The 26,485-nt window shown below is 38.7% G+C and overlaps 1 protein-coding gene across 4 annotated transcripts in view; it reads left to right on the plus strand.

Annotated features, from left to right (window-relative positions):
* Positions 1-2,481: 2,481 nt before the first annotated feature.
* The window catches only part of SCAF4 (SR-related CTD associated factor 4), a 44,975-nt gene continuing 20,971 nt past the window's right edge, over positions 2,482-26,485 (plus strand). The window contains exons 1-13 of one of the 4 annotated variants that reach the window (XM_061453638.1): positions 2,482-2,889; positions 13,835-13,918; positions 14,561-14,605; positions 15,437-15,598; positions 17,098-17,233; positions 19,635-19,774; positions 20,323-20,499; positions 20,844-20,941; positions 21,446-21,493; positions 22,589-22,697; positions 23,099-23,266; positions 24,655-24,740; positions 26,102-26,292. In XM_061453638.1, coding sequence (XP_061309622.1) covers positions 2,860-2,889; positions 13,835-13,918; positions 14,561-14,605; positions 15,437-15,598; positions 17,098-17,233; positions 19,635-19,774; positions 20,323-20,499; positions 20,844-20,941; positions 21,446-21,493; positions 22,589-22,697; positions 23,099-23,266; positions 24,655-24,740; positions 26,102-26,292 — 1,474 coding nt within the window. In that variant the 5' untranslated portion in view covers positions 2,482-2,859. The remainder of the gene's footprint in view (positions 2,890-13,834; positions 13,919-14,560; positions 14,606-15,436; positions 15,599-17,097; positions 17,234-19,634; positions 19,775-20,322; positions 20,500-20,843; positions 20,942-21,445; positions 21,494-22,588; positions 22,698-23,098; positions 23,267-24,654; positions 24,741-26,101; positions 26,293-26,485) is intronic. The other 3 variants (XM_061453635.1, XM_061453637.1, XM_061453636.1) reach the window with 3 other exon arrangements.

A 26,485-nucleotide genomic window follows, 5' to 3' on the forward strand; every position in this document is an offset into this window, starting at 1 on the left:
GAAGAGCATGTTCTTTTCATTATAAGAAGTTACACAATTATCTTCTCTCTCTACAGGCAGCTGTACATACAACACAAGCAATTGCAAATTTTACTTGAAAACTGATGAGCATTTACCCTGATGAAGCAGCTCTGCTTTGAATAGCAAAGCCATAGTCTAGTAAAACCCAGACATAAGTCTAAAGCTGCAGTAATTAACCTACTTCACCCTGTCCCACCCCAAATCCTAACATTCAGCCCCTGAGGAATCAGAATTTAATTCTCAATGAACAAAAATTGCCAGGCATAATACTACAGACCCTAAGGAACTGTCTATACTGCAGGGAGAACCAGATCTGTATCATAGTACAGACACAACCACACCAGACTTCAGCTTGGTAGGTGAATACTAGGCAATTCTAAAACACACTGGGATACATCCACATTGTTCTCGTTCCCCCCGCTCCCCCCCCCAACTTATGTAAAATCCAGTTATGCACAAAGTCTGACTATAAACATGCTATAAAAAGCAATTTTTTTTTTTTTAGAAAATTAAGATTCATAACACAACGATACCTAATACATAAATAACAATAAAGAAAACTGAAAGCATTTAACAGAAAGTTTTTAGAGGAGTCTCTGAAACTTGTAGTGACACCCTGTGACAGCAAATATGTAATTTAGAATACTTAAAAAGTTTTAATAGCAAATGAACTCCCTGGTTTAATGCGAATTTATAGAACCACTGGCAGGCTTTTCTGTCCTTGGAAGCTTTTGTTTTTCTGCACTCAGTATAAGCTGCTAACAGGATGTTAAGGGAGCTACATTTGTATTACTAAGTATACACTGAAAGGAATAGAATGTCAGGTTCTCAGCATTATAGAAATAGATGTCATAATTCAACACCTAGTATTCAAACCCAAAAATGAATCGCCAATGCAGGAAGTCCATTCTCACTCATTCTCTCTCCGTAAGCCAAGAGCTCTCAAAACCACCATTCTTACTTCTAAGAAAGCTCTTTAGTTGATGGAAGAACTGGAGATATTTTGCATTTTTTTTTTCAACCTCTCACCACATACTCCAGTTCTATCTTTGCCTTTCATATTTTTCAGGTGGCAAAACAAGCTACCTTTTGTGAACTGCTGGCCAGTGACATGTACAAGAGTAACAACATGGAAATTAGTTCCTATGTAAAAACTGCATAGGAAGTAATTTACCATGTTAAAAGAGGAGGAGAAAAAAAAATAACCACCAAACACAAAGACACTCACACTAGATGGGCAATATTATCTTTTCCCCATCCTCAGTCTTTTCTAGCTTGGCAGCTTTCTTTAAAGAAGGTGGGAGGGAAGAAGCTAGAAATATGACTTTTTCCAATTAAAGATCAACCTATAGGAATTCATGACATCTGGAAGAGCTTTCCACTTGCCACTAGAACCTGGTTAGTTTAAAAAAAATCCTCCATCAACCATATATCTGTGCATAAACTCCTCTTTATGCATAATTAGAGTACGACAAGAGTTCTAATTAATATAAACTTTTTTTAACTTCCAAAATACTTGCTTTTAAAAAGGACTAATTGCTTGACAACAATGTATTGATGACAGAGGGAAGAGACTTTCGAGAGTAATCTGCATTTGATTAACAACCCAAGCACTAGCTACAGCTCAATAGTAAAACACAAAGCCAATTACACTTTTGGTGAGATTTCTGTAACATTCCGAGTCTCTTTCCAATTTATTCCCTTGCTGATGTACTGAATTAGCCTTTAATAATGAAACTGTAAGTTAAACAGCTCAAGTCACTACGATTTGACACTGACTAACGTATTACTAAAGCACTTGACAGTGTACTTGACAAATGCATTCTTAAATAAGCTGCCAATAGCCAGCTAATGTCCTTGAAACTACACTTTGCAGAATACGTGCCCTGTTGTCTTAAACATTAACTCCCATTGTCAGCGTGCATGCAGTCATTAACGATCTTCTCTACCAGTGCAAAGCATTTGACTGAGAGAAAAGCCTTTCAGTTTTGGTCTGTCTTATATTTAAGCAAGCAGCAGTTTCTTCCACCGTTCCGGTACTAGACATCGAAACGCACCCCAGGGCCGAGTCCTTTGCTCTATTCAGAGCGGGTTCACGGAGTGCTGTGCCACCTGCTAAATACCATTTCAGGAAACTGAAAGAAGAAGACCAATTTTTAGGTGTGAACAGGTGCGCTCTCACCCCAGCCCCGCAGGAGCACGGCCCAAGCGTGCACCCTGTCTCACACCACCTCCCTCAGGGAACCGGGCCAGGCCACGCCAACGGAAGCCGCAGCCTTGCCCAAAGAAACAAGCCACGGGGCGTGCTGGCTCTGCCCGCCCAGCAGCAGAGCAGGGACGCTGCCGTACCAGGACACCACCAACAGCACCACTACGCCGCCTACCAGGCGCCTAATCCGCGCCATTTCCCCTCCCCAGGGCGGGGCCAGCGCTGACATGGCGGGGCTCGGGGAGTAACCCGTCCCCGGGTCACGTGGTGCCCTGGCTGCGCCGAGCGCGCTTCCTTCCTCCCTATTCTCTACTCCCCCTTTCCCTTCTGTCGCCAGTGGGTGGCGCGGGGCCGGGAGGCCTGCGCGATCCCAGGGTGCTGTGCGCGGCGTGGGCTCCGCCATCCCGCTGGGAGAGACGGTTTGTGCCGGGGCCCTGCTATCGAGACGCCGCACCGAGCGAGCCAGCGAGGGCGTGAGGGGAGAGCGGAGAGCGCGAGCCCCGCCACCGCCGAACGGCCATGTCCGCGCGCAGCCGCTGAGCGGGACCGAGCTGCCGCTCCTCCTCCTCCCGTTCCCTACCTTCCCTCCCCCGCGCGGGCGCCCGCCCGCATCAGCCGCCGCCGCCAACATGGAGGCCGTGAACGCCTTCAACCAGGAGGTGGGAGCCGGGGAATGGGAGTGAGGGGAAGGAGATGTGAGCAGGGTGGCCGTTAAGGGGTCGGGGGGGGGGGGTAGGGGGTCACGGGTGGTCGCCATCACTCTGCCTTCAACCCGCCGCTCGGCTTCCGGCTCTGGGCCGCGCGGGCCCGGTACGGCGCCGCCAGAGGCCTGCTTTGGGGAGGGCCCAGGCAAGCGCCGGGCCTGGCTCGGCGCTGGGCCTCCCGCCGGTCTCAGGGGCGGGCGAGGGGAGATCACGTCTCCTGAGTAAAATGGAGGCGAGCGTGGTCAGGCCTGCCGCGGCGGTTGCAACGGCCAGGAGCGTTCCCTGAGCGACGCCGCAGCTCGCGTTCCCGCGTGGGCCGGGGGCTGAGAGGGAATATTTGTGCCATTTCTGTCCCCTCATTTTCTCAGTTCCCTCCTCGCCCCGCTCGAGAGCGTTCGAGCTGGGATCTCTGTTACAAGGCGTTCCCACTGCGTGCGTGTTGTTAAGGAGGGGAAGCCGCGTTTCAGCGCGCGAGGCACTTTTATTTCCTCGCAGTGGTTTGGCGAGAGACCTGCCATGTGAACGGGCGGCAGTTAGGATAGGCTGGAGGTTGAATAGGGAGAGGGAGAGCTGCGAGGGGGGGCTGTCTTGTTATAGCAACGAAGCGTGGGGATGGGGCTAAGGGATCGACTCAAGTGTTAGCGACGTGCGAGTTAGGCTGGAAAGAGTACGGCATTCGCTGTCCTTTCCTGGTACACAGAAGGTGTCTGTCTTATTCTGATTTTTTGCTGATTCCTTAGTCAGCCAGTAAGAACTGGAAACTGGACTGTGGTTGTTTTTTACGTAATATATAATAAAGTACTCTGGTCTCTATAAAGTTTTTGACACATGACTTAAAATGATTCTTAGATAAGATGACTATCCCGCCTCAGTTCAGTGATTTGACTTTTGCGGATCCTGTATGGACTATAGAAAACGCATGTTCTTGTTGCAGATAATGGAAGTGAAGCTAGAACCTATTCCAGAATATTTAATATGTTTTGAGGGTTAGGTTGCTGTGTGCATGCTTGCTGAACAGAAACAAGAAAAATGGCAGACTACTCATGTGATGAAATCATGCTGTGTAAAGTTCACTCTCTGCAACTGCTTGTCATACTCACCCCCCCCCCCCCCTCTGAAAATCTACTCATCTTTAGCAAAATTATAGAAGTACAAAGTGGAAAGTAGGTAGCGTGCACCTCCTGTTAACAGTTCTATTTTTGTTTATGTGCCCATGCTAGGGGCATATTGTGGTATTTTGAAGGAGTGGTATGGAAGAGTACAAAGCAAGCTTCCCAAAGATGTTAACAGAACGGCATGCATGTGGCATTTTCAGTTACCGTGTAAACATAGAAATATCCTTACCTGCCTAAATATAAACAGAAGTTCTAGCAGATGATTGCTTTCACTTCATTTATTTGAACATGTTGCTACCTGATAAAACTTTATTGTACAGACAGGGCTTAGTGTTTCTCAAAGGATAAACCCCACTCCTTTTGCTGATCTGATGGTGAAAGTATGTGAGACTTTAGAGTGAGAGCAGTGCTTCTTCGTATTCTGTGACTGATCTCCATTTTAGAAATGGTTATGTTTTATTTCATACATCTTCCTCTCAGATGTAGTAAAAGTGTGGTGCTTTTGTTTGATGCAGTCAAATACGAAGTGAAATTCTGGTGGCTGGCTGCTGAAAGGATTTCATTTAAACATCATTTATAGGGAAGAAAACTATAAAATGCCTGTTCTGCAATCATTTGTATGTGTCACTAGTTCTGTAGGACTACTTAGGCGTAAAGCTAGCATGTTAATAAATTCAGGGTTTGTGTAATTACTGCCTGTTCTCAGAAGGTGTGTTTATGATATTAGCTAAGAATATAAAAGTCCAGTTCTTAAACTGTCCTCTTAACTTTGCAGCCTGAAGCTGTGAATGCAAAACAATGCATGCTAAAACCAAGTGTAAAGCATCACAAACTTTTTTTTTTGGAGGGTAAGATTTGCAGGCAGATATTGTTCCATTTCTGGGCTTTCTCAGTGAAAGCGGACAAAGTGAAAGAGCTGTTTTACAAAAGGTCTCAACGTTATTCACAGAATGGTGGGAATAGCTCAGGCCAGTGAATGTGTGAGAACTCACTTTATCTGTAAGACTGGTTTATAATGCACAGACGTTGTGAGGACTACAGAGGTACCAGTCTCTCTTCCATGAATAGTTAATTATTTTATTGAGAGTGGAATAGTTTCAACAGCGAAGATGAGGGTATCTGCACAATACCCTGTAGGTCAAGAATTCCTGAACTTGCTGGCTAGTTTGCTACAATACTATGGTAGGCAGAGAATTACGATTTTATGATGGTAACTTTAACTGCAGCCATGACATTTGTGCTGGACTTCCAATGCATACTAGAGGTGATGTGCTTCTGGCTTTACTATCTTTTCTCCTGTGGCTCCTTCCCAATCTTTCTGTGAAAGTGAAGGGAGAGATGCCACTTCTTTAGGTGATAAGATCATTTGGCATTTTTGGAGGTGGGTTTGGTGATAACAGCAGTTTCTTGAATGTTGGGAGGTCCCAAGTTCAAATCATGGCTGTAAATTAGGTATCCTCTAAGCTATTAGGTTGGTATCCTCTCCTCAGACAAAAGAGCTTAGGAAAGAAAAGTACCAGCAGCACTTCTATTTATGCAATTTGAGCCGTTTTGTTTTGGCTGGAGCTACTCACCCATTATGGTAGGAAGCCATTAGTAGTTTTGGCTGACTTAGGTTCCAGTTCTACTGGGAAGTCAGAAGCCCTTTGGGTTGTAGGCTTCTGGCAGTATGTATGATTATGTTGCAATGAAGTAACAAGTTTCTGCCTGTCAGCTAACTGTGGTAAGTATGTGATCTTAACTGCCCATCTGAATTGTAAGGTAAGACTTAAATGTAGAGGTTAGAGCTAGCATGTTGCACTTGGCAATTGTGGCAAGCTAGGAAGGAGCACTTAGAGTCAATTAGTTTGACACTGGAAATGGGTGGTAACTTACACGGGGTTTGGTTGTGTTGCCCATTCCCTTAGTCTGTTCTTTAGACCTATGCTTTGAATACAACTTTATCAGTAAATGGGCTTCTTAAAAATTCTTTTTTTGTTTTTTATGGGAGCAAGCACCTTTTTTTCTGTTGACTGAACACATTTGCTGCTTTATTTTTATCCAGCAGTACTCTGAGCAGATACTATCAGCTGAATAGATGGCATTTGGCAGTTATGTAGTATAGTATATTTTTCCTGAGGAAATTAGTTGAAACTGTATATTGGAAGAATGAGTAAGAATTCATGTACTCTTAGGTGTTTATGTTGTGTTAAATTATAGCACAGTGTAAGTAAATGACAAAATGTAACTTGATAATGGTGTTTGTTAGATTTTTAAGAAAATGAAAAAAACGTTCTTTTCTGACCCCTCAAAAAAACCCAACCAAACAACCCACAAACCCAAACTAACAACAACAACAAAAAAAAAACAAACCCAAACTGAACAACCCCAAAAAAACCCAAACCCAACAACAGCAACCCAACCTCACTCCCAAAACCCCATGAATAAGCCAACCCCTTCTCTCCCCAACCAAAACAACAAAAAAGAAGCCAAACCCACACATCTACCATGGTTTCTAAAGGTTTTAATCCTTGTCATGTTTTAATTCAGGGGATATATGTTTCCTTTTCTTTAATCTGAAAACCTTGAAGGATACTGGTTATGAAAGTTTACTGGTTATAAAAAATCAGAAATGGAAATTTCTTCACAGTCTTGCTGCTGGAAGTAAAATCAATTTCCTATTTTGCAATCCCGTATTTATATTGAGTAATGCAGTGTATTCACTTAATTGTGTCTCAGGTTAGTAACAGTTAATCTGTACCACTGAAACAATTGATATCCCACTTAGGCATGCCTAGATCACAGACAGGATAGATATTTTGTAGGCTGTTCCTTTCAAGTTAGAGTTGCGACTTTCTTCTTTACTGTTTGTCCATATTCAGTGAACTGGACAGTTGTGGTTATCATCCAGTGTAGCTATCTTATACCAATGCTAAGACTTCATTTTGCATGTTCTTCTACAATCTGTCGCTCCTTGTTCTTCCCCTCCCCATGTCCTATAAATAGAGGCTAGCAGGATATCCTTCACAGTGCTTCTTCAGCAGTTACTGGAACTCAGGAACCCCAGTTAGATTCATTTCTGCTGTATGGCAAAGTAGCAAGGACACAACTACTAATATCTGTGGTTGGGGGAAAGATTAATATAGTCTTTTGTGCATTTTGTCCCTTTAAGAAAATGGTGAAAGCTGCTACCTGTTGTTGCTGCCTGATACGATTCCTATACTCCACTAGGTGCAATAAGCTGTATTTTTAAGTCTGTGCTACCTCCTGCGTGTCCTGAGAGTGTGCTTATGCAGCAGTCCAAATGCTATTTGGATGGAATAGAGGGAGATCAGAGAATGCTACTAGTCCCTTTTTTAAACTGTGAGCCCCAGACTGAAATTATTACAGAAGTAGTGTGTGGCTGTTTTGGGATGGAAGTTGCTTTGTTGCTTTTTAACTGTATCATGGTAATTGAAGGTTCATCATTGCTGCGATCCAGAAATTGCTTTGTCTGTTGCTTATGGACTGAACTGTTTCTAGGAGTATTGAAAGCTGTAGTAGAAATTCTTGGTAAGAGGGGAAATGAGATGGAACAGTTTTTCAGGAGACCTGCTGGACTTACGAGCACAGCACTGACACTGAGAGGGAAACTAAGTTTCAAAAACATTTGTGTAGGAAACAAAATTCTGTTCCGTGTATTTTGATGATGTAATTTTCATATGAGTATCTTTTGTAAAGGTGTTCCTCCTTAGTGATTGAGAATCTGTGAATGGTCTTTCCAGGCCACAGAAATAGCTTATTTGATGAAGTACTATTTAGCTTCATTGCCTGGGGTTCAGAGGTGGTCAAATTTAAATCTCACTTTATTTTCCAGAGGATGTAGTCTGACAGCCGTGAATCTTATGGTCATCTCTTAACCTTTGGCAGCATCTAATACTTGGTATGCTTCACAGCTGATGGTCAGGAATTTAAAACTGAGACATAACTTAGCAACAGAAGTTTAGTGGACATTACTATCTTTTTCATTTTCTTAGTAGCTTAAGGAAGAACAGGGACCTGAAGAGGAAAGGAAGCAATGAGTTTTATAGAGGAAGGAAAATGTATGTGGTTAACAGTTTTTCTTTGGAGTTATATGTATTTTTTTAAAACATACGACCTTCTAAAAATCTGTAAAAAATCTAAAAATAGTAGTGGTGTTTTGTTAACAGAATAGTATGGTATCTGTGCTTGTTAGGTGCATCTTCAGTCTTTTTTTACTATAGGCACATGAACAGATATCTAGTTAAACATCTGTATAATAATAAACTTCTAGTTTGTCTCTATCGAGTGGTTTCTAAATGTAAATAAAATACATTCAAAAAAATAATGAATGTACAGAGTATTGTCACTGTCATGTGTATGTGTGGAGCCTGCTGAGAGAAATGTTCTTGGACACCTAAGACTTGGTGAAATTACTGAGGGCACATTAGGCTACTCTGAAAATTGGAAAAGGGAAGAATGAGAGTATTGTTACAGTGTCCTGAGTGCTTGATATCCACTAAACACTTTCAGTAGATCATGCTGCTATCTGTGTTGCTTCTTTTCTGTGGGTTTTATTAAGTCTATAAAACAGAACCATAACCATTTTTTTTTTTTTTGTGAGTAGAGAGACCTTTCTATGGTAAAGAAACTTCAGTAGGAGAATGAAGCCAGGAAAGTCTGTTCAAGTCTTAAAGGTATTTTTACCTTCCTGCAATGTTACCTCATGCTTAAAACAGATAAATAAACTTAAGATCAACATCAAGCTTGAGACACACCAAAGGATATAAGCCTGATCTTTTTCTTTCTGTGCCAGTGGGATAAGTCTCATTGGATGATACTATCTCACTTCTTCCCTAGCAGTTTCAGATATAGAGTGTATAAACTGCCTTTCTTCCTCTGACCATGTCTTATGTTTTTTCCCTTGGAACCCCTGTTCCTTCTCTACTGGCACGCACACATCACTGGTTTTGCTTTTCTTGTAATGAATTCAGTACGGTATTCCTACATTTCAACTTGCTCTCATTCTGAAGACATACTGTGACCAGACATGCTGTCTTTTTAGGATTCTAAGGTAAGACTGAGTAAATTCGGAAAAAGTTATTCTCCCTTTTGTTTCAAAACCCCATATTCTCAGTTTTCTGTGTAAAATAGACCCTCAAAGGGGATTAATTGTAGAATGGCAGAAATTAATAATTTGCTGCCTGAAAGACTGAAAACTGCAGGCCATCATCCTGTTCCTTCTCCCATTACCCGCCCCTCCTAGTACACCTCACCGAGGCTTAGGAACTCTGCAGTTTGAGTTGAAAGGCTTTCTTAGTTCACTCCTGCCACATGTTTCCTGTAGTACTTGATACTTTGCATTGATTTTTAATTTGATATTGTTACTAGCTTGCTCTTTAAATAGCAGGCAGTATGGTTAGACTCCCTTTTACTGTCTGCTGTGGTTTAATGAGTGGCTCGTCTTTGTTAATTTAATTGCATTTATTAGCCTAAAAATGAGCAGGTGATTTTTCTGCTTTTGAGGTTCTTGGCTTTATAGATATTTTATCCTGCACTTCAGTACTGTTGTGAAAAATACACAGAAATACTCTTAAATCAGTATTTTGTGGCTTGAGTTCAGTAGGCTTTTTAATAACTCCACTTTCTTGTAGTACAAGTGTTGATAGGGAGCAACAAAGAAATTACTTCTTTTGAAAACGCTGTAGCACAGATTTTCACATAAAATCAGGGAAGCTCCCTTTCTACATTTGAAGGAGAAACGTGTGGGAATTCAGAAGTTGAAATTGTATCCTAAGCTAGAGCTTGTGTAAAATGAAGGTGTGGGTTTTCTCATGCTACTTTCAACAGGTGTGGCAATTATAACCTAAATATGAAAGTTTTTCTTACAACTTTTGCCTTAATGATTTTGATAATGAAGATAGGCTGAGAAAGGTGGGGCTGTTAAGCCTGGAGAAGAGAAGGCTGCGTGGAGACCTCATAGCAGCCTTTCAGTATCTGAAGGGGGGCTATAAGGATTCTGGGGAGGGACTCTTCATTAGGGACTGTAGTGACAGGACAAGGGGTAACGGGTTAAAACTTAAACAGGGGAAGTTTAGATTGGATATAAGAAGGAAATTCTTTCTTGTTAGGGTGGTGAGGCACTGGAATGGGTTGCCCAGGGACGTTGTGACTGCTCCATCCTTGGTGTTGTTCAAGGCCAGGTTGGACAGAGCCTTGGGTGATATGGTTTAGTGTGAGGTGTCCCTGCCCATGGCAAGGGAGTTGGAGCTAGGTGATCTTAAGGTCCTTTCCAACCCTAACTATTCTATGATAACATTTTGTGTTTAAGCCTTTCTGCTGGTTTTTCTATTTTTTCTTTGTGTATGAAAGAACCACAATTCTTAAACTATTGAAATGATCAAAACTGAATGAAGATTCATGTCTTGAATAGTCTTTGGGTTAATTAGTTTCTGTGTAAAAATAAAGTTTCACTTAATTTCTTTTTCCCTGCTGTCTTTTGCCCTATGGTACCCTCCATCCTAATGAACAGGACACCCTGGGTGGTTTTCATTCCCAAAATTGATGTGTTGGGTGTGGTGGACAGTAGAAACAGAGGCAGAGCTAAAGTGCTTTTTTCTTTAGCCAGTGGTGTCACCGTATGTGGAAGGAAGATAGAGAACAACTAGTAGCTGTGGTTTTTGTTTGTTTTTCTCCAAACATCCAGTTATGGGCCATAAAAGCAGGGAGTCATTTCTAGCAAGTGAAGCTTTGCAGGGCAGACCATTCCAGGCACAGGCTCCTGTTGTGAAGCAGTAAATTGGAAACACTCTGAAGCTGCAAATTTTTGTTGCCATCTATTACATTTATTTTTTTAAATAAAGTGTAAGTTTTTGTGTCTAGGTTGTTTCTTGAGTTGATCATGGTGCCCTTTGAAGAATTACTTGTATTATTTGAAGGACTGCCCTTAGAAAGCACTGTTTTGTTTTTTTTTCATATACTGTTTGGGATGCGTCTATAAAAGAAGATCCAAGTCTAATTGAATGTATGCAAATATAAAAGTACATGGGTGTCTTACTGAACAGTTTCCCCTTCTGGCGGTGAAAATCCATGAGGAACTAGTAATGTTGTTAAATTTTAGATTTACCTGTCCTTAAAACCTGGTTTTGACACGTTTAACTACAATAGTGAAAACTAAATAAAAATCAACTTCAGAATAGTAATTTGGTATTCTAAAATCTTACAAAAATTTAAAAAGGCAACAAAGTTTTGATGTGCTCTTCCAAGCGATAATGGTGGGTGTGTGTGTGAAAAGTGGGCAGAACACATGTATATTTATACACATACACATATGTGTGCATATATATTTGTATCTAAAAATATTTGCAGCTCAGTTTGATGCATGTTTCAGCTGTAGTTCATCCTGAGCTGGAAATACCTGTGTGTACTGACCTCATTGCTTTTACTGTGTTTGTGTTGCTGTTGCAGAGTTCTGTCTGTAACAGCAAAGGAAGAGTTCACAGTGCTCAATCCCGTTCTTCCAAAGCTCTTGTTTATTTCTGTGTTATTAGGCAAAGTTTCATCCTCTCATGTTCTTTAATTAATGACTTCTCCAAGCTACCATATTCTTTATTGCATCCTCTGTGGCTACTTCAGTGCATCCAGCTGATTTCCTTTTTCCTGCCCCAGCATTTTCTTGGATTTTTTTTTAATTCCCCCTCCCAACCTCCACTCCCTTTGTTTCCCCCGGTTGCAGCGTTGTGCTTGGGATACCGTCTAAGACATTTTTATTTTTGCTGCCACTTACTTATTGTTGTCTTCGGCCTTGCTCTCAAAAGTTTCCTGGTTCTCTCCAGTTATATTCCTGAAATGCTGCTTTCATAGTGGCTTATTTGTTCTTGTTATATGGGACTGGCTCCTTTTGCAGGAGGACCAGTTGCTTCTTGGTGTGTAGAGGAAAGGATATGGAGTGCCTGTCCTAATGTTTTTTCCTCCTCTGTCTCATTTTTTGAGCCTTCTGGTGGTTGACTTGTGGGTGTTGAGTTTTGGATTTTTTAGTATGTCTTTCGTTGCCTCTTAAAACAGATTTTCCTGAGTTTTAATAGTAGCACTGACTTTGTTCACCCAGAGTCTTTGCACTTATTCTGAAAAAATATAATTAAAAATTGAAATTAAGCTTTTTTCTTTTTTTTTTTCCCCCAAAAAACAACCAACCAAAAAAACCCTAACCAACTAAGTCACCTCACAGCTACATCTCTCCTTCTGTCTTTTATCTGTCAGTTTTTATTTGTTCGTGATGTGATTTCTCAGCAAGCAGGGATGTTAGCTGAAACATCTTTTATTCTCTTGTTTTGCTTTGTGGCAAGTAATTGATTACATTTTTGGCTAGTATTCAGGGGCTCTTTTTTTCTTTATTGTGAAGAGCAAAATCAAATTAGGTAATGCAGAACCATTTTTTCTGTGATTTGTGGGGAATATTTCAAGGTAAAATGATTATGTGCGCATAGCAAATATTAAAGATCTCACTTTTTTTTTGCACTAGATAAATTATGACAATATAATTATTCTACTTTTACTAAGTAAGCCACAGCTTATATAACAAGTTAAGTTTATGGAAAGAATGGAAAACAGTATTTAATGAGGAAGAGCACCTAACCATGATCTGTGCTCCAGAAGGTGGAATTCAAAAGTAAAACTGGGATGTCGTAGTTCCTGTTTCTGCTTGGAAGATGGGAAGGAAGATTGGACAAGAGAGAATGGTCCAGACAAGCCAGTGTTGATCATACTTCAATGTCCAATGACTAGTAGAAGTGTGTATAGCATGCCACAAAAACATAAGTGTAGCATACAGTGTAGCTTTTGCATCTGATAATTTTGCAATGTGAATTACAACAGCAGTTTATGGAATATATAGAATTCACGGTTGATCTGGAGTAGGCAGAGTGGTCTGGAAAGTGGTGAAATGTGCATTGGATTTCAGTGTTTTCTGGTGTCTGTGCAAGCATGCTTATGAGTGCCAGTTACTTAAAAACAAACCTTCCCAAATCCCTTATTTCCCTATTTTCTTAAAATGCTCTACAGGAAGCAAAGTATAATAAGAATGTCATGCTGTTCAGGTGGTGCTGGGAGCCTGAGGAAAACGTATCCCTCTTCCTTCAGCTTCCTGTGTTCAGCCCTGTGTGGATATTTCATCAGCTCTGACAGTTCTGTGTGCAAGTTTGTTTTTCTCAGTTTCTGAAATGTGAAGCTGATACTTGTTTCCAGAGTTTATAGTTAATACTAGCAGACAGTGGTGTCTTTTCCGAATGCTTAGGTTCAAGAATTTTTGAAAGTGTTTTGTAATAAATTTCCTCACACATGAGTCATGGTGATGCTATCTGTGAAAATGAAGTTTGGTTTTTTTTTTTTTTGCTTGGAGTCACACTTTTCAGATTTGAAGAGCTGAACATACTAACTGTATCCTGTGTGTTTTGAATATAGAATATGCTTTCTGTGAATTCAGACTTTAAAAAAAACCACCAAAATAAGTATTTAATCTAGCACTGCAGAATCTCTTTTTGTGCTTAATGGTCCTGGCAGAATAGTACTAATCTTCACTTCTGATATGATTAAAACTCTCTAAAATAGTGTACTTGGACTATGGTTATAGAAATGAGATCAGATTTATTCTGTAAGCCAGGTTCACAAAGCCTAGAAAGAGCTGCCTGTTGGCCCCTCAAGGGCCAACCAGCATTGTGGCAATGCAGTGGAATGTCAATAATCAGTCAGTTCTCTGAGATGTTATCTTTTTGGTTAATACATTTTAAATGCTTGTTTTCTCTGTTTAGCTCTTTTCACTGATGGAAATGAAACCTCCTATTTCCCGAGCAAAAATGATTCTCATCACAAAAGCTGCCATTAAAGCTATTAAGGTAAAGTTCAGTAGAACAAACATGAAACTGTAACAGTAGTAACGTTTAATTATTTTACTTCTAAGTAAAGACATCTCTCTATTTCCCACTCATAGCTTCATGGATGTTTTCTTCTAGTTGGCATTAAGAATGTTATCTAGAAACAAGTGGGTGGTGAATATCATCTCTTGGTTTTGGACTAGTAGCATAATGCTAGCTTGATTTTTTATTTTTTTTTAATTTTTTTTTATTTTTTTTTATTTTTTAATTCGAATCATTGCTTTTTAATGCGACACCCACTAGGATGCTGTGACTTCTATATAATCAAATTTTAAATGTTGCAGGATGCAACTGCACCTTAATAGCGTATTAAAATGTTGCAGACTTGCTTAGAAAGTAAATGCAGAAAGCTCTCACAACTACTCTAGAAGCAGTGTGTCTTTTGTGTATGCACTGACATGCATCTGACAGAAAGGATTTTTTGTTTTGTCTGTTCCCCTCATGAAATGGTTTCCTCTCTGCTTGATAACATACTTCTTCTAAGAATGTAACTTAAAATATTTCGTAGTCTTTCCTAAAAGGTAATAAGCACAAAGTGTTAAAATACTTCTAAAATGATGTGGCACTGTTGAGTAGATAAATTAGTTTGTGTTTATTTTCCAGCTCTACAAGCATGTTGTCCAGATTGTGGAGAAGTTTATCAAAAAGGTAAAAAGTGAAAAATAATCTACTGATATTGTCTGCATCCATTACTAGATATTACTAATAATGCTAGTAAATGACAGGGCTTCATCTGTTATTTGGCGTTTGAGGGGGGGAAATTCTGTCTGTATAATCTCCTTTAAGTATTCTGTAGTACATTAAGAAGGGGAGAAAAAAATTTTGAAATTTCCCCTTCCTCCTCTACCCAGCAACTGGGGAGGAAACTGAAAGTACTTGAACTTCCAGTTAATCTTCACTGGCTAAGATATACATATTTTCAGAAAATACAGTTTTCACGCTTGCCTAGGTGTGTAGAGCAAGAGGCTAGAATGTAATACCTGCTAAAACCAAAGTATCGTGCTGCCTAAAGTAAGTTCTTCTGAGTGAAGTGGGAGAAACATGCTTTTTCATTCAGAGGTCTTCAGAGACCTCCAAAGAGAAGGACTTTCATTTAATTCTGGAGAATTGGTGGAAGTAGCTCAATGCATTGAGTGTGAGGTAGCTTGACAGCAGAGTTGTGGCAGTCTGTACTGTAATGTAGTAGATGTGTTTGCAGTCACGTTATCAAGCTAAAGGTACCTTAAAAGCAGTGATTGAGAAGATAAAGGCTGTTCCAAGCTATCCAAGTATATTTGCTCTGTCCCAAATGTGAAAGCATGTTTTTCTCCTTTCTTTCTATACACAAAACAAAAATAAAGCATTATATAAAACAAATTAATACTTTTTATTTTTCCTCTCCAAGTATACTAAGTATAGATTTCATGTAAGGATCTAAGGTGAATGCCCATTACCTTATTAGTGTCACTGCATAATAGAAAGTTATTTTTATGTTTTCAGTGCAAACCGGAATATAAAGTCCCTGGATTGTATGTTATTGACTCTATTGTTCGTCAGTCTCGTCACCAGTTTGGAACGGACAAAGATGTTTTTGGGCCAAGATTCTCTAAAAATATTACTGCCACATTCCAGTATTTGTATCTCTGTCCATCCGAAGACAAGGTACAGCTATAGTTTCTCAAGTGTTGTGAATTGATGAGTGTTACCTTGGTGTTTCCACTTATATGGAAATACAAGCTAACGCGGAAAGCTAATTTGGTGATTGCCTGTGTGTGTGAATGTTATATGAAATAATAAAACATGCTGAGAAAGATTATCAAAGGTGATAGTTCTGTGGAAGTTTGAGTTAAAATACTTAATTTCCCTAACTTCGTTCTTTTTTTTTTTTTTGCCTACATAGACACTTCAACCAACAGTGCTTTAATGAGTTTCTAGTACCTAAACAAAAAAACTGTTATCTACACATATACACCTGTGGTTGATATTCAAAGAGAATGATACTTAATATGTGACTAAAACTAAGAGTATTAAGTTTATGCATTTTTTGGGCTTCATACAATTTTCAGATCTTCTGGAGGGATAGGATACCCAGAGCCAAAAAATTTTAAGTTAGCTGTTTTTTGAGACCAAAATCTTCATTAAAATACCCGTTTCTGGTTTTTCTGTTATTGATCTTATTGTAGAAATATTTTTGGAATACTTTATGGAATTCCTTAATTGCTTAGCTTTTGAAAGTATAGGTGGATTTGCAAGGTTGTATGTAACTATATAACTGAGTCACAGTAAGGTATTTTATTGTTGAAGCAAGAGGGAACAGAATCGATTCGTTCTTAGCAGCTACAGTAAAAGTAAAAAGTATTTGAAACGTATATGCAAGTCGGATGACTAAGTACACAAAAAGGACAGGTATGTCAGTATAACATGTATTCTGTTACCTGCCTGTGTGTTTCAGCTGAAGCTGCACCACCAGTTAGATATAATTGCTTAATACTGGGCTAAAGAAGGAAGGAATAATTTCCAGCTTGGTCCCTGAAAGCTTCATCATTCTTAATGTTAAAAAAAGAAGTGAGCTTAAAATAACAGCTGACAATCAAAAGTTCTAATTTAATCGTTCTGCCGTGAGCAGTTAGAATGTTTTCCACTTGCTTTCCCGATCTTTTGAATAATGGAGATGGATTTTCTGGTGTCAACATAGAACTGTGTGGCTTAGAATTAAAAAATTCAAGCAAACAGTCTTCTGTCTAACTTCAAAGCCTTGTTCTAGTGTTTTATGGCCCCCTCTTCGTTCAGATTTTCCAATTCATGTTCTTTGCCTTGTCCCATTTGTTTGTTTCACCCCTTTATGACCATTTGTGAAGAAATGGTGGGGCTGTTGTATATCAAACCTGGATTTTTTGATTGGCCAGAACAATTTTAGGAAAATGGCACAAGTTGTGTTTTATTAAAGCAGAAAGTAAAATAAGTTGGCAGGTTTTATCTTTGCCATGTGAAGCGTCTTGCTGATCTATGTTGACAGCATAGAGGTTGTTAAATAGGTATGCCTGATTATGTTGAATTCCTGTACTCTTCAAACCTTTTTTCTCAATTTATGGAACATCAGTTGAGCGTTTGTGGGTTAGGAAAGCTGTCTTTAGTGTTGGTGCTTGCTTTTGTTTCAACAGAGTAAAATAGTCCGTGTCCTGAACCTTTGGCAGAAAAATGGAGTATTTAAAATTGAAATAATTCAGCCTCTTCTGGATATGGCAGCAGGAACTAGTGCCACAGCACCAATGACAGAAAATGCTACTAATAATGAAGGTATGAATGACATTATAACTTATTCTTCTTTTAAAAGGGTGAACGATAATAGCTTGTTTGCTTCCATGTTAAAGCGCCTACAATTAATTTCAGCAGTAGCATATTAATAAACTCAACTTTGTGTTCAAAATTATGTGGAACAGCTGAACTCATTCTAAATAAATGCTGATAGTGTACTTCAAGTTATCAGAATGTGAACACTTACTTGGAATATATCTGTAATTTATATCGTGTACGCATATGTACATACATACGTACACGCTTTACTTACAGGTAATGTCAGTATTCCCTCTTAAAGTTTATTTTTCTTTTAGTCTCAAATATTGCTCTGTTTATCAGGTTTATAATTCTGATGTAAGAGCATGCTTTTCTTATCCAGATTCTAATTTTGAAAAAATGACAAGTTAACAGCTTCATCTTTCTTTGAATTAACTTAGTATCTGAAAGGAACAGCTGCCAGTCTCTTTCAGTGTGCAGCCCTGGAACGTTTTAATTGATGTTTCAAATCCACATTTTTGAACAGTAAATTTATGCCTGGAAGTAGGCTTTTATACAGGCTGCTGGTTGAAAACCACTGACCTAAAGAATAAAGTAATGACTGCCTTCCCACAGTATTTTCACTGGCCTATTTTATGCCACATAAAGAGCTGGTAGTGAGGTTACTGAATCGTGGATGAGAATATGCATACCACAATTCTTTCTTTCTCTGGAGGGCTTTCTTTTTGAGTTTGCACTTTATATTTCAGACTTAGCTTTGGTGACCTCCTTACTGTGCTCATGTATGTTGGAGTAGGACTGGCAAAAAATATAGTGGAGTAAGGGAGGCGTCGTGACAAACAAAATAATGATGCACAGTAGCATAAGTGAAAGGTCTCCAGTGGTTTAGGAAAGCATATCCTATTGCCTTGTTTTATAAATGTGGCGTGGCAGGGGGAAGGGAAAGTCTTAGCTTCTGAGCTGGTGTGCAGACCGGTTACTATACAATTTAATTCTGATATGACAGGTGAGTGGCACTATTTTCCATCTTAGTCTCATCACTGATAGCTAACAGGTCGGCTGTCTTCTGCATGTATTCTGGTGTACAGAATTACTGAATTCAGTGAGATCATTCAGATGCACCAGAGGGGATAATTTGGCCCTGAAATAAATACACCAATGAATAATAATAAATATATTAATGCATTATATGAAATAGAATCTGTTTAGCTCATAATGCTACAAAGTCTGTTTAGCCAAAAAAAGAAGGAAAAATGCAAATTTTCTCCCTTGAGCAAGCACATAGCTTTCTGAACAGATACAGGAAATAATTTGGAAGTTAATTTATATTTAAAAACAATCACATACCTTTTTGCAGTATTTTTATGTAGGGGAAAATATTCAGCATGTTTGTCTCTGCTTGCTGCGTGTCAACACTGCAGTTATTTGAACTGCAAACAGATGAATAGATTTAAATAATTGGTATTGTGAGGCAAACATTTGCTTAGTGTCTCAAACAAAAACTTTATTTTTTAAACTGTCTCTCCTTGTACAATTTTATTAGTAGTCCATTAAAATATATTTGCTGAAGAATAGCTACTTGCTCACAGCATGTGGGAGTTGATGGTATTACTGCTAAGTTGTACTGACAAAACGTACCTTTTAAAAAAAGTATTGTAATATAAAGCAAAAAGAATTCGAAAGCTGCATGTGTAGAAAAAACTAATAGCATGTCTTAAAATGTAATCTCAGTTTTTGTAAAGGTCAGTGAAAATGGGAGTCTTTTGCTGGAAGAATTAGTAAAAATTATTTTTATGTTTTGGTATGTGTCTGTGCCAGAGCAGCATGTGAACAAACCTGAGCAAAGAAAGAGAGTTGCTTGGGAAATAGTTTTTTCTTTTCTAAACCTTTAATTGTTACCAGACATTTAATCAGAAGTTCAGTTACTGCTCAAAAGAGGAAGATATTAAGCAAAACTCAGTTGCTCTTCAAATCAGTTATCTAATGGTTCATTTTAAGTATTCATCCAAAAAAATGAGTCCAGTACTTCGTAACCAGAACTAATATTTGAAGTGTATTGGTATTCATTGCTTGTAATGTAATCACTAAATAATAGTTTTTCTCTTAACTTTTCTAAAATTGTGTAATTACAAAACCAGAGTTGTGATCCAATGCTGGACTACCTTTCAGACAGGGTGTTTTTCTTTGCTTTCTTAGTGTGTACCGTGCGCAGATGTGAGCAGTGAATTGAGCAGTTAAAAAGGCAAAATGAATAAATATGCAATTGGGGTAGCTTAGGACTTTTGGGGTTAAGTACACTATTGCAGATCGACTCTTGTTTTGAGGAATTAGGTGTTTACACTGAAGAGTAAGGTGAATGTTTTGGAGTAATGTAGCTGTTTCTCAATTCCTATGAAACTCTCAGGTTCGCCACCCCCTCCAGCAAAGGTTGCTTCAGAGCCCCCTCAAGTTACTGCTAACTCAGTACCTACTGTGCCACAGTTACCCAGTTCTGATGCCTTTGCAGCTGTAGCTCAGTTGTTTCAAACAACGCAAGGACAACAGGTAACCCATTTGTATTTGGTTCCCTTCTAACTGGGTTTTATGTTAAATGAAAGAGGGGAGAAAGGATGGAAGTAAGCCTCAATTTGAAGCAGAACAAAAAGCTTTCTTAAGGTCTTCAGTGGAAGACTTGTAAGAGTTAACCTCAATGTTTGAATGGTTTGACTCTTCCATCCAGTAATTAAAAGTATTTGAGGAAAATTCAGTAACATATTTCTCAATAATTAGTTCTGAATTGGTGCAGTTACAAAGTTTCAAGAACAGCCAAACTGTATCAAACAAAACATCGAGTTTTATTGCTAGTACACTTAAACATTTGCAGTGTTGAAAGGCCTGAATACTGAAATTGTGGGATCTGCTGAGTGTTGCCGCTAAAGTGTTTAAAAAGTGACTATTGGTTTTGCTGGAAGTCCTCCATAGTTCAGTCAGGTTTTTGGTGGTGGTCATCCTTTGTTGTTGTCTGATTTGATGTAAAATTTACATCCTACAAGTCTTTCAGTACTATATATTTAAATAAGAAAGTATACTTAATACTACATATGTTTTTATAGCTTCAGCAAATTCTCCAGACTTTTCAACAGCCTCAAAAACCCCAGTCACCTGTCATAGATAACACTGTGATGGCTCAGGTTCAAGCTATTACTGCTCAGCTGAAAACTACAGCAGCACAACAGCCAGAACAAAAAGCTGCTTTCCCACCACCTGAGCAAAAAACATCATTTGACAAAGTAAGTCTTCATTTGTTGTTGGTGTTTAACTTTCTCAGTTCAGTAGAAGGCTGTTTGATGAATGCCTCAATGTCCTCCATTTTTAAAGAGAAATATGATGCAAATTTAGTTTCTTCTCTTTGTGCTTGGAGGTCAGCTTCCTGCTTTTATAGCCTTTGCATTTTCTGAAGCTGAATAGAACTGGTTTTGGACAATTTCTGATTCTGTATTAGATTTTTATTTTCTGTTATACCCTTGTCTTTAATTTCAGAGCTGTTAGAGTAAAACTTCAATAATAAGGCTATTTTGGCTGCCAGTTGTATAAGATACAGAAAAAATAGTTGGCTCAATGTAATTTCTTTCAGAAGCTGCTAGATCGGTTTGACTATGATGATGAACCAGAAGCAGTGGAAGATTCAAAGAAAGAAGATTCAGCTCCTTCTTCAGTTTCTCAGCCAACTTTGTGAGTTTGTGTCACCGTACAATAGCAAATCTTTGTTCTAAAAAATCTTTAGGTTGGAAAACTGATTAAGAGTCCAGGTCACTTCAGTGCTTAACAGTTACAGTCCAAAGTTAAAATGTTGTTAACAATTTTTGGTGGGTTTTGGGTTTGTTTTTTTCTTTTTGTCTTTGGTGATCTGGTGTAGGTTTGGCATGTTGCATTATTGATTGAGGAATGTGCTCTGTAGAGAAAAGCTCAGGTTTGGTTTCAACATGAGTTTCATGTTTTTATTGCACAACTGAGTGTGTCAGGGCATTGTTAGTAATCAGCTGAATTGCTTTGCTGTCTGGGAAATAAATGCTATTCCAAACATAGTGATAGTTTTAAGTACTAAAAAATTTGGCTTCGCACCTTTACGTTCTCCAACGCTGAATAGTCACACAAACTCAAACTCCTGTTTCCCGTTTGATATGCATTATGATAAAAGTCTTAAATTACATGATCACATACTAGTTTTTTCCGCAGGACCTCTCTCTCATTCAGTGCACAGGCTGGATGGTGCTCAATACCTGGGTTAGTCAATATTTCTTTTTTTCCCTGCTTCAGTATGTGGCCTTATGTCTTACTTTCTGTATATGCCATCCAAACCCTGCTTTCAAAAAAAGAATCACTAACTTTGTCTTAGCTTTCCTGCTGTGTTTATCACCTTGAGCACTTTTATGTTCCACAACTATTAGTTAATTGAAATGCTTTTTGAGTAAATTGGTAGTATTTTGCCTATAACACAGATGGAACTCTGGAGTACAGAAAGATGAGGTAGGTCAAATGTAAGCACTGCTTGTGTATGCCCAACTAAAGATCACTGGGCTAGGCTTTTCAAAATGTTCTGTTGCTGACACTTCAAAGCCTCTGTCCTTACAGTTGTGTCAGATGCTTCTGAAGAATGGATTCCAGTACTCTCATTTTGGGCACACAAAATCAGTAATACTTCATATGAAAATCTGACCTGTCAAGAATCATCCAAGAATATACCTTAAAATACTACAAAGTTCCATTTCACATCACCATGAAATTCCTTTATCTTCTTGAAATCCTGTTCAGTTTCTAACACAAACTGCATCCTGTCAGCAGGTCTTATTAACTGTGCAGACCTCATTAATTCCCTGAGCACTGTCCATTCTGTGTGTTGAATTGGGAAGTGAATGGCATTACTGTCATCCTTGTGTGGTACACATACCCCTTTCTCCTCTGCCCTAAATTCTTCCCAAACTAAAGGTTTTTTTTTTTTTCCAGCAAAAGTATGGCAAATTTATTTTCCTTGAGGAAAAGGCTTACTTTTGTTCCCAAAAGAGGAACTGGAAAGGAAGGAAGTTAGCCTAAAGCAGACAACCTTCATGAAGAATTTCCATAGACAGATCTTTAGCAAGATCATATATGTACAGTATAAGTATGCTTAAACTTTTGTGTAACCTTTCTTTAAGTGATAAAGGACTACTCTTAAAGATAAGAAAGCCACTCTTTTGTTTTCACTTTTTTGAACGTAAGTGGGATTATAATAATTTTTGTCTGTAAATATGAAGCAAGAACGTGTAAATATATATAAAAATAAGTAAAATAAAGAAAAAATATTAATACTGACTTATCTCACCAAAATATTACTGGTTTTAGTGGATTTCCAGCAGAAGGTATGCAACAACCAGTATTTCCTCAACTTCCCAATATGGATCCTTTCCAGCAGCGGATGATGGGTATGCAGCAGGATCCAGTGCGCCATCAGGTAACTTCAGGGATTTCCCTTGTCCCTGTTGTGTTACATTTTCTATCTTTTGTGGGTTTCTTTGGTGCAGAATTAAGGAAGTGGAGTTCTTGTTGAACAGCAAATACGGCTTAGCCCTCAAGCTTTCCCAAGAAACATGTATTTGTTCTCTGTTCTAGTCAAGCTTTGATAAACAGACAATATGAAATAAAGATTTTTATTTTATACACCTGAATGCTCAACCTGCTTAATCTTTCTTGGGCTTCTATTCTTGTGTCTTTGGAGCAGAGGTGCAATTTTACATTAGCAAACTGGGAAAGTTAATGTGTGTTGTGTTTTTTTTTTTTTTCCCCCCTAACTGGAAGTTTTTGTGGTTTTGTTTTTTTGTTTTTTTTTTTTTTTTTTTTTTTTCTTCTCCCAAGGTTCCACTTCCTCCTAATGGGCAAATGCCAGGTTTTGGTCTCTTGCCTACTCCTCAGTACCCACCCATGGCTCAGCCTGTGATTCCACCAGCGGCACCTGCGCAGCAAAGTTTTCAGGCTCCTTTTCCAGTACAGAGTGAATCACACATGCAAAAACCACATCAACAGGTGAGAACCCTTTGCAGTAAACAAAATGTAATGTTCCAGTATGTCTCTTTCTCAAACATCTTGGTTTGTTCAGGAGGTGAAATTTCATGATAACTATGGTCAGAGATGGCTATGAGATGTTGCTTATCTGAGGGAAAGCTAGAGAGCATCGGTGCCATTCATGACAAGTCTGGTACTTCAGAAGTCTAGTAAAACCAGCTTATGTATGCTTTATGCCTCCTTTTGTCAAAGTCTTAGGATATCATTCTCACTTTATTTCATCTTCCCTTTCATGTTACTGTCATGCTTCAGGAATATTGTGTTCCATTGAGTTCTAAGAAAGCAGTCTCATTCTGGAGAGAAATGTTAACTTTTAAGGGCCTGGTAGATCATTAGTGTAGTGGAAATGAACTTGGAGGTCTGTAAAAGTTTTAAAAAATACAAGTGTATTCAATCACCTCTCTTGTTCCTAAGAGTTTGGAGGATACTGTTGGTTTGGTAACTGGCTGTTTAGAAGAAATCAAAGAGCAAGTCTGTTTATGAGCCTGTAATTAACAAAACAAACAAACAAACCCCACAAAACCGATAAATTGAATATATTTACCTCTTTTGTTCCAATCAAAGAAAATCCTAAAATGAGAAATAGAGATGGTACCACGCTGTCTTTATGTGGTGACTTGTGATACTGCAGATTCTAGAATTAAGTTCTTGCTTTACACTTGCGATAAAGGGACAATACTCAAGACTGGGATTTTAATTAGCTTTTTTAGTCTTGTGTTCTTTTGAATCAGTACATTCTAAAATATTGCTTGTTTGGATGTTCCCTGCCAGGGTGGCATCATGAAAACTATTTAAAGTTTAGGCAGGACACAGTATGTTCTATACTGGGAAGCTGTAGAGGATCTGGAGTAGGAAGGAAGAGCTGTGTTGAACTTAATGTTTTGTTTTTTTTTTTTTAAGTATGTTCTTACATTTGATGTCTTTTGATGACTTACTGCTTCATTCTTCAAATTTATTTTATTGTAATTTGCTTTTTTATATGGCTTAAAGTAGTTTTATATACCATCTTGGAGAAAAGTGTTCTAGTAGACAGAGCAAGATCCGCTGACTGCCTTCTAATGAGTATAATCGTACTCTGTGGAAAAACAGTAATTGGGAAATTGAGAATGAGAATTCTGTGTAAATTAATTTTACTATGTTTTGCAGTGGTTGTATGAAGTTCTTTTAGTACTGGACTGTCTCTCTGTTAGTGACTGCAAAGCAGTGGTGAAGCTTGTGAGGAGAGTCGCACTACATTTTAATTTCACATGTGAATATGAAATACAATTGTAGTGCTGTTACATAATTGAGTCTAGGCAAAAAATGAAGTAAAATGCTTGTGCTACTCACCAGTCAACTTCATCTTTTAGGATATGGAAGTGGAACAGCCACCCATTCAAGAGGGAAAACGTCATGTTTCTGACAACAGAAAGTCAAGATCTAGATCTGCGTCAAGGTAAATTAGTGGAAGTTCTTTTAGTGAGGTATATATTATGCCAAATATTGGATTTTAGTGGAAGAACTTATGTGTGTCATGTCCAAAGTGCTGAAGAGAGTTAATGCTGATTACCTGGAGTGCAGAGAATATGGTGCTGTGCTGCCAAATCTACCATGGGGGTGGCAACTTCTGACAGTAAATAGGTGAGATGTGAGCTAACTCCTTGAACTATTAGTGGAGCTTGTTTTCAGTGCCTTAGGACATAGTCCTGTTACCTGTATTTTGAGTCGTCTTCCTGGGGGGTGCCCTGCTCAGCGTACTTCCTTAGAAGTGGTTTCTTGTAAGTGCACAATTGCGCTGTACAAGTTGGACTCTATGACTAAATGCGAAAAGACCTGTTTAGTAAAATAGTCCATTTCAATTTAGTGTAAGCAAGAAATTCCTGTATGTTATTCTCTGTATGGACAACACTAGTGAAATTTCTTAGTAACATCAAAACTGTCAAGGCTTTATTTGAATTCCCCTTCAGAGAGAACAAAACCAGACCCTTTCAGTTTCTTATCTCTGAGGAGAGTTGTGTATAAGTACAGCTAAATGTTGTATGTACTTCAGAAACAGTGCAGTACTGAAATAAGAAACAATTAGCGACTCGTGAGACTTGCGAACTTCTGAAAGTCATCTACCTTCTAAGGAAAATTTGATGTCTGTACAGCTGTCTTCTATTGGTAGAGTTACTTCCGTACCTGAGTAAATTTTAAGGAAGCAGAATATGAGAGTTTAGTTTTGTCTGTGCTCTAAAGGCACTCTTCTTATGAAGAAATCTGTCATCTGGTGTACCATGGGACTTTGTCACAGAGGCAGTATATCGCATATCTCAGCTGGCCTAACAAATCTGGCTCCAGTATTAAAGCAAAGCTTCTCCTTTGCCAAGTTTCATATGACATCTTTGAATTACTTTCTTACTCTGTCCTCCAGACCTTGAGTGGTTTAGAACTGGGACACAATGTAAAATACAATTTCAGTGACAGAATTTGTTTACTCTGTTTTTCAGACATTCTTTTGTAAAAGCAGTAAACATATTCCTCATTTAAGCAGATTTTTTTTTTTTTTTTTCTGTGTGGACATAATTTTGATAGTCAACTTCAATACAAAATGAAAAGAAGATTTTGAAAAGTAACAAACTGCTCAGCTGGAGTGCGTTAATAAAGCTGCTGTAAAAATCTATTCTAGTTTTAAATGCATGTGAATGAACTTGGATTTAGTTTTTTTAGTTGACTGAACACTTGCTTGATTATTTAAATAGATTATCTGAAGTACTTACCTATCTGTCAGTGTCTGTGTCAGAAAGATTGAATGTACATGGCTGTTACTTAAACTAGGTCACCTAAAAGGAGACGTTCAAGATCTGGCTCCCGATCTCGAAGGTCACGCCATCGTCGATCTCGATCTCGGTCCAGGGATAGACGCCGACACTCTCCTAAGTCTCGGTCACAAGAAAGACGTGAACGTGAGCGGGAGAGAGAACGCAGGTCAAAAGGTCTTCCTCAGATCAAGTCAGAAACTGTTAGTGGTAAGTTTATTCTTTATTATTGATGAAACTCTGCAAATTCTCGTAATACCATTTTTTCAGATGGTCAACACCTTCTGGCTCATATATGGACTTTTTTTTGTCTGTGCCCCCTATTTCCTATAATGAATTTTAGAGTTCTGTGAAGTTGAAGATGCTACAGTGGATACTGTGCCTGTGTAAAATGAAATACTAG

This window comes from Pezoporus flaviventris, unplaced genomic scaffold (assembly GCF_033815535.1).
Source record: "Pezoporus flaviventris isolate CSIRO_AGI_PZ_B2104156 unplaced genomic scaffold, CSIRO_AGI_Pfla_v1 ptg000015l, whole genome shotgun sequence".
Classification (NCBI taxonomy): Eukaryota; Metazoa; Chordata; class Aves; order Psittaciformes; family Psittacidae; genus Pezoporus; species Pezoporus flaviventris.